The sequence below is a fragment of the Aphanomyces invadans genome, assembly GCF_000520115.1.
Source record: "Aphanomyces invadans strain NJM9701 unplaced genomic scaffold supercont1.7, whole genome shotgun sequence".
In the NCBI taxonomy this organism is placed as follows: domain Eukaryota; phylum Oomycota; class Saprolegniomycetes; order Saprolegniales; family Verrucalvaceae; genus Aphanomyces; species Aphanomyces invadans.
Window position 1 is genome coordinate 1,135,037 of NW_008580152.1, and position 7,487 is coordinate 1,142,523.

At 51.4% G+C, this 7,487-nt stretch overlaps 4 protein-coding genes across 4 annotated transcripts; 1 reads left to right on the forward strand and 3 right to left on the reverse strand.

The window, feature by feature from the left end:
- Positions 1 to 547: 547 nt before the first annotated feature.
- On the reverse strand, positions 548 to 2,918 carry H310_04499 (hypothetical protein). Its single transcript, XM_008868877.1, has 14 exons — positions 2,863 to 2,918; positions 2,642 to 2,803; positions 2,497 to 2,593; positions 2,378 to 2,451; positions 2,255 to 2,330; positions 2,068 to 2,204; positions 1,872 to 2,021; positions 1,752 to 1,823; positions 1,652 to 1,687; positions 1,528 to 1,593; positions 1,430 to 1,484; positions 1,260 to 1,368; positions 1,124 to 1,210; positions 548 to 1,078 (listed from the first exon to the last, which is right to left on the reverse strand). The coding sequence occupies exons 1-14, from the start codon at positions 2,905 to 2,907 to the stop codon at positions 907 to 909; spliced, it is 1,338 nt and encodes a 445-aa protein (XP_008867099.1). The 5' UTR covers positions 2,908 to 2,918; the 3' UTR covers positions 548 to 906.
- Positions 2,919 to 3,750: 832 nt separating this feature from the next.
- On the forward strand, positions 3,751 to 5,383 carry H310_04500 (hypothetical protein; the record flags this gene model as incomplete). Its single annotated transcript, XM_008868878.1, has 9 exons — positions 3,751 to 3,859; positions 3,894 to 4,127; positions 4,175 to 4,261; positions 4,328 to 4,452; positions 4,499 to 4,583; positions 4,630 to 4,813; positions 4,884 to 4,974; positions 5,024 to 5,217; positions 5,263 to 5,383. 9 exons carry the CDS (start codon positions 3,751 to 3,753, stop codon positions 5,381 to 5,383), a joined length of 1,230 nt encoding a protein of 409 aa, XP_008867100.1.
- H310_04501 (hypothetical protein) lies at positions 5,375 to 6,298 on the reverse strand. The gene is made up of 6 exons (XM_008868879.1): positions 6,121 to 6,298; positions 5,986 to 6,053; positions 5,817 to 5,918; positions 5,722 to 5,760; positions 5,564 to 5,654; positions 5,375 to 5,508 (listed from the first exon to the last, which is right to left on the reverse strand). Exons 1-6 carry the CDS (start codon positions 6,265 to 6,267, stop codon positions 5,443 to 5,445), a joined length of 513 nt encoding a protein of 170 aa, XP_008867101.1. The 5' UTR covers positions 6,268 to 6,298; the 3' UTR covers positions 5,375 to 5,442.
- A 106-nt stretch (positions 6,299 to 6,404) lies between these two features.
- On the reverse strand, positions 6,405 to 7,380 carry H310_04502 (hypothetical protein). The gene has a single exon (XM_008868880.1). The coding sequence runs from the start codon at positions 7,369 to 7,371 to the stop codon at positions 6,505 to 6,507; it is 867 nt and encodes a 288-aa protein (XP_008867102.1). The 5' UTR covers positions 7,372 to 7,380; the 3' UTR covers positions 6,405 to 6,504.
- Positions 7,381 to 7,487: the final 107 nt, after the last annotated feature.

The following is a 7,487-nucleotide window of genomic DNA, read 5'->3' on the forward strand; positions in this document are numbered from 1 at the left end:
TGCATTGTACCGCACGACTGTCCTCGAACATGGATCGATTCCCTGCACCGTCGAAGTCATCGTCGCTGCTCTCTGTACTGCCCATCCTGTGGCCGTCCCAATAAACCAACTGCGGCGGTTCATCGGCAGATCGTCCTGAGAGACCGTTTTGCACGCGCGATGTATACGCCGTCGTTAGGTATACCATTTACCAATCAAATCGCGGGTTCCCGAGGACAACAAGATCGACTTCTTGTTGGTTTGCATGTGGCTATGGCTGGTACAATACCTTCATCGCTCGTAGATGGATTTTGTACCATTTCGTTCGTTGGAGCAAGAGCGTACCATATCGAAGGGTGAACAGACACGGATCGAACTGTGACCTCTTGGCGCCACAAGACTCTGGTCTGCAATGCATTCGAATAGGATATTATCAATGTATAACTTCTTGACGCCAGCGATCCAATCACCGATTGAAGCAAAGGAGCCACTGCTACAGGTTCATTACAAGTGCCCTTACCCAACGCCTAGTATGAATTCAACCACAACGAATCCCTTTTCGCGATCCCAGTATGTCCACAGCTCAAGATTCCAATCAACGAAGCGAATCAAGAAACAATCGCTGTACCGCGCGTGGCGTCCCCATCGATGATGAATCCAACTTTAAACGACAATCTGCGAACAATCCCGCCCGATCGATCACGATGCACACCGTCTTGGACTTGGCCATGACCTCGGTGGGTGTCTCTGCCGTCGTGGGCATCTAGGCACTGTGGCGAGAAAAAAAGTAGACGAGTCGTCCACAGAGCAGGGATCGAAGACCAATTCATTACTGTGATTCGTTCACTCCACGAGTACGTGTCCATGGCCTCTTAACGTGCTGCAGTGCACGCTGCTCCACCGGCAAGGCTGAAGTGCTGCAGGTCATTACATGGCTTTGTAATTCACAACCATTTGATCAAGCCGCAGAAAACAGGACCGGAAAAAGTCCGCCTCGACGCCATGTGCCGCGTATTGGTGGACGTACGCGTTGGATGTGAACATGTGATGTGCTTTCTCGAGCATTGCTTCCACTTGCGGAAGCATGGCTTGGCAGTTGCTACCCACGTTGGTTATGCAAGATCGAAGACGGAAGGAGCGGTACCTCAAAAGAGCCGCCGTTTTGTCATATTGACTGAACGGGAGCGGATGATACATGCATGTGAACGGCACCATGGACCACGAAGTGTACCTAATGCATCGATAAAGAAGTCCATCCACTCGCCATCAAGTCAATGTACAAGCGAGAATCTCGAAATGCACTTGGGTCAACTTGGCCCAACTGGTCGCTGTGCGGGCCCCTCAAGAAGAGCATGCTTGCCACGCTTTTGTTGAATATCTGGCCGTTGTCTATACTCGCCACAAAAAGTTAAGAAAATGCCTCTTCGTTTTCAGCGGGGAAATAGCCCACCGAGAGACACATCCCAACGAACGCCTTCGTCCATGCCCGAGTTTGCAATGTGCATCTTGCCGTCAAATCAATTTCTGAACAAGAATCCAGTCACGTACTTGGTGCAAATGCTTGAGAACGCCTGGCCATTGATGTGCACTAAACTCCCGGGACCTCGTTGCCAACTTTACAAACACCCGACAAAATGAAGTGGCGGAAACAAGCATGGATTGGCGCCGATACCTGGGGAACAAGCTTCACGTTGAGGAGCTTGTATCCCTACATGCCTCGTTGCAATTGAGTTCGACCTGCCGACAACAGCCGCACTTTGCACTTGTCGTACGGGATGGGCGCACAAGTGTTGCAGGATAGACGGCAAAGCGCAGCTGGAGAATCGAGATGAGTGCGTTCGTTTCTAAGGGAATGATGAGAAAAGTGTGTTTTGCGAGTGTTTGGCCGCGACTTGAAATGGCAGAACTGGAAGTAACACGGCAGCCAGGTGGTTGGCCAGCACTTGGTTCATTTGAGCAAACGACGGAGCTGGAATCGCAAGTAAACGCTGGCATATTTGATCGGACAGGTCGTTTTCCAATATGAGCATGCCGTCCGATGACTAGACAGCGACGTGAGCACTAGATGTAGACTGAGCAATTCTCAACCTCGGAGAGGCACGCCATCGTAAGGAGAGTGTTGTAGTTTTGTACAATAACTTCGCCAGATCGATATGGCCACACAACTGAGTTGAGGAGATACGACGATGGGTACAGCTCGCGCAAGCTATCGCACACGTAAGATCCTAGAATGCGATTGACATTGAGTTCGACGAGTTCTGCAGGAATCGAGTACCCAATCCAGAACCCGTGCCGCCGGCCAAACTTTGCAGCGCCAGGAATCCCTTGAAGTAGTCGCAACGCTCGACTTCCTGATCCATTGGGAGTTACGTGTTGTTGTGGTAGATTCCATGCCCACCTTTCTCACGACATCCAACACGCCCTCGTGGCAGCCTGTGCCATGAACTGCGTAGCCATACGCCCAATTGTTCCCTGCATTGCCATCATGAACTGATTGAGTAACAACACGCGACGTACCAGACCCACTTTGTTCACACACGATGTTTGCAGCATCGTACTGCCATGGTATGCCTCCAGTCGCGCGGCCAGCGTTCTCAAAGCATTGATTGACCACCTTTGGGCAGGCTACATGCTCAACGAACCACGTCAAGATCACACGAACCTTGGGTTCCATGTCAATCAACACTGCCCGGGCGGTTGCACGTTGTCGTGCTTCATCGTGCCCTGCAATAGTTTTGGAATCGTGCGACCGAAAGAAGCATTCGCGATCTTCCGCCGAGAAATGCTGCAGCTCAGTCGACAACTTGTCGAAGAAGGACAATCCCTACGTGCACATAGTAAATTGTCACTCGTGCTATGGCAAAAGGGATCGGCTCTCCGCACCACTTGATTGCCGCACTGACCCAGCTGAAGTGTCACCACCGACATGAAAATGCCGCCATCAAATTATAAATTCGAGCTTTCGTATCCGGAATTCCAATGGTACGGATAAAAGTATTTCATTTTGTCTCCCACAATATTCGGTAAATTAAGCCATAAGCGCGACTTCACAGAGCAGTGAGAGTAGCATCGAAGCTGCTACTTCACCTGTAGGTGTTGGCTGGTCTGGCTGTAGCGGTGGAGGTGTTGACGGTGGTTTGTTGTCAATGTCGTCGCCTTTGCGCTGCGTACGTTTCAACTTGATCGTGTCACGGTTGCGACGGTACCACTCCTGCTTGTACGCGCGCTGCTTTTCCTTATGTTTGGTGCGGTAGTCTTTCATCTGCTGCAGTCGCCGCTCGCGGTTCCTTGCGTCGTAATCTCTTTGTTTTGCCAAACGATCTTCACGATGCTTCAAGTACCATTCCCGTTCGCTTTCTTTGCGTCGTTGGCGCTTGCGATCGGCGTGGGGGTCGTCCAACAATATGGTAGTCGTGCTACCGACGTGGTTGTCTATCTCTGCGACGCCTGGTGCTGCTTGGGCAGGAGTCACTACGGTTGGTTTGAACACCGGTGATGGTGTTGGGTGGCGGTGGCGCGGACTCGTCAACGGCAACATGATCATGGCAGACGAAGTGATCGAAAATGAACGTCGGCCGCTTGCATTTTGACGTGGGGTTTCAGATCGCAACAATTGTGTGTCGAGATCTGAAACGGCCGAACCGTTACACCATATATTTGTACAAATATACGTTTTCACAGGTATTCACATCACCGGAGGCGAAACCGACACGACTTTGATGGCCAACGTGTGACATCTCCCGACCTCGAACGGCATCGACCGCACCTGCCATGAAGCGTTGGCCGTTCCTCGCTCTGTTCTTTGTGAATGCGATCGCGGTGGGGATTCTTGTGGCGTACGGCCAAGGCACGATGACGAAATCTATCCATGCGGCATGCGGTCCGTGACTCGATGGCTCGTGCTCTCTGTGTAGAAAACATTTTGGCCAAGATCCCGGCACTCCGACAATGCAACACCGTTCAATACCCCCACTGCATTGAAAACCAAGCCATCTTTCGAGCCAGCATGGCCATCGGCGTGTTCTTCTTGTTCATGATGGTGTGGAGTGCGCTGACCGAATGGGGGCACAACCGCGGATGTGCGATCCTTGCCCTCGAGTTGCCCCTCTACCTTGGGCTCTCCATTGGTGCATTCTTCTTACCCAACAGTACGTTGTAGCTAGCTTCGTTGGTTGTGTTCTGATGTCAAGGCTAGGCGTGTTCGACGTGTACGCATGGATTGCAGCAGTCGCGTCGGGCGTGTTCATCGTCATGCAAATCGTGATTCTGCTGGACTGCGTCTGTACGTACGCTTGGGAATTGCTTGAACACCTTGGTCTCACAACGGTACTCCATTTGCTGGATTCAGATGGCATTCGAGACTTTATCTTGGAAAAGATCCAGGCCACGCCCGAAAGCCGCCAATGGCCAGCTGTGTTTATCACACTGTCAATGTTGTCGCTGATCGCGACCATCGTGGGGCTTGTCCTGTTGGTACACTGCTTATTCTAGCACTGAGTTGCTCATGTAGCCACGGTAGTATGTCTACTACTCTGCATTGCCCCTGGCAGTGGTGTTCATCACGATCACTGCTGTATTTGTCGTGGTGCTACCAGTACTCGGGGGTACGTTCTCGACCTACTTCATCTGTCGAGCTAAGCGTTGTCTCAGTCAGCGACAAGATTGGATCGGGGCTGCTCCCCCCTGCGGCCATGACGATGTACCTCGTCTTCTTGTGCTGGCAAGCCGTGTCCAAAATCCCGAACTTCTCCCCGTCATTTGCGACGGGGCCGTCAGCTTCCCCCATCCTCGTGCCCAGCGCCATCATCGGCGCTTTGACTGTGTCCTGGACAAGGTATCCCATTCACCTCGTCCACTTGTCGACATACATCGCCAGCATCTCACACGACGATCGATCCATTCAGTTGGCGAACGTCCGAGTCAACGAAATCGCTGTTTCGACTGGAGATGCACCCTGACACGGCCGACAAGTCGAGTGCAAGCCAAGCCTCCAACGTAACCCTGTTATCTCTATCCGCCGCACGCTGTTATGCTGTCGTCCTAGGGGTCCAAGGAAGCACCGGTTGAACCATCGAGTGGAGTCGTCGCATGGGACAAGGTAGTGGTGGCCGTCCCGGAAGACGCGACTCCCCCTCTGTCCTCGGAGCTAACTGCCCCAAGCTGGCAGTTCTTCTTCATCATGTTTGTCAGCAGCTTTTATATGGCAATGGTGATGACCAACTGGGGCGTCAACGGCGGGTACGGATGCCCTTCGACGAATGTGCGAGATGAACCATTGTGCAGGACCACGACGCCAGAAGTCGTTTGCGTGTGGGTTCAAATCGTATCGCAGTGGGTCACGGGCTTGTTCTTTCTCTGGTCCCTCGTTGCCCCCTTGCTGCTCCCCCATCGCGACTTTTCGTAACTAGTTTGGAAAGTTGACGTTATTGAGAACTCTCCGACCATCCTAACTCTTCTCGTGGCTTATACTGGTGTAATGAAACCACGCTCGACGAGGTCGGAAACTTCTGCAGCCAACCATGGCGCCAGCTACGGAACTATGATTATGCTTCACGTTGCGGCAGGACAGGTGACGAAGACTTACCCCCAACGCCAATGCATGAGCGATTCCAAAGCGAGGGACGTTGCGCTGCCACAATGGACCAAAGTGCACAGTCAGACAGATTTTTCCACCTCTAAGTTAACATCATTCAGTGAACAAAGCGCGGTAAAATGCAGCGAGAGAACAAGGAGGGAGGGTACCTGTACATCTTGGCAGTCTTGCCGTCCAATTCAGGAATGCTTGAATGCGAAGGAGTCTGTCAACTTCACGGAGGACGCGCTGGAAAATGACGTACCAGATCTCGGGATGCGCGGCAGGATACGCGACGGGAATGTCAAATGACATGGCAAACTCATACCGCAATCCTTGGTGATACGCCCAGCACGTCCCATTCCACCTACGAATGGGACGAATGGGAAGAGCTGTTCGATGGACATGGCGCGATGCACATCATGGAGACGTACTTCATGCCTGTGGCGTCGGACGCAATTTTGAACCAGTCACTGTCTGCTTCTTTGTTCATCTTCACGAACTAGCCAACAACAGCATAACAGCATGAACCATTTCGTGGATTGCTCATCGAATCATTCGGGGCATACTTGGATCAACGATGTGTACTCTTCCTTCAATCGCTTGATCCATTCGTCACCATCGCGCGGACCAGCGCGGACACTGAGCACCGGGATCTGTTGCGCCGTTTGAGTCGTCCGGTCATTCAGAGGTGGAGCAATTGCATCATCGTCCATCAGGCCGAATCTGGAATTTGGTTTTCATGCTGTTGGGATTTTTCCAACTGGATCCGTGGAAATACTCTAACAGTAAATATATTTATTCCAATTAGTTCGAGGAATTGTGCAAAATTGACAAAGGAAAGGACCACCATATTTTCATTCAATACAAACTTCAAGTACTGTTGGCCCTGTAGTTGTTTCTAACAGTAAATTGCTGGAATATGTTTTCACATAACATTTATAATCAATCTATTATTGACGATCGGTTGCGTCGTGGGCACGTGGGTCGGGGTCACGGTCGTACTCGGCCATGTTGACGCGGCTAGCCATAAACTTGGCAACTTCATGCACAAATAATTCAGCGTCTTCATGGAGAAAGTCTCGCATCGTGTTGGTAAGGCTCGTGTAAGGATGCGGTGAAGGAGCTGTTGTCTTGGCGTGCTTCGCCGATGGGTGCCGATGGGAGTTGGCCTGGTGCTGGCGAGCGAGGTCCACATACGTCAACACAACATGGAGTAGCAAGGATGTATCGGCATCTTCACCCATAAGGACACGCAGCTCTCGATCGATCCATGGTCTGGCTTGGTCGTTGGATTTTCGAATTGGTTGCCATTCCGTGGTTGGGCGGACCCGTCTGCGGTAAACGAGACTTCTTCTCCGTCGTACAGAGTCAATGGCACGGATCGAAGAAGCGGCGGAAGCAGCGTGCAAAATGTTCACTGTGTCGTAATCGTATTCCGAGCGCAAGTTCGCCAATACGGCTTGAAATGGGGAACGACAGACTGGACACTTCAAGGGAAGCGCACCACGAGTTGCCAAGTGCTTCGACCACATCGCAATGCAGTCATAGCAGAACTCGTGCAGACAGCTCTTGACCAATACCCCGTCGGTCAATTCCTTCATGCAGATTGGGCATATGCCTTGGACAATCGAGTAGTGGAAGGCGTCATGGTCACCGCAGTCACAACTTTTATCCTTCACTTCACCTGCAAGATTATCACGTACACTGATCTCTTCTTGAGTGATAGTGTCCCCTCGCCCTTCATCATCTTGGTTCCACTCGTCGCCATTGTCGCAACACTCGTCTTTGGCTCCCCTGTCGCTCGTGTAATCACTCATGGTTAACGCAATACTCGTAGGCTATTGCCGAATTCGGCCAATCCCAATTATTTTCTTCATCATTTGCATATTAATTGGTCAATATCATTACTTTGAATGAATATTATCTTTTCAAC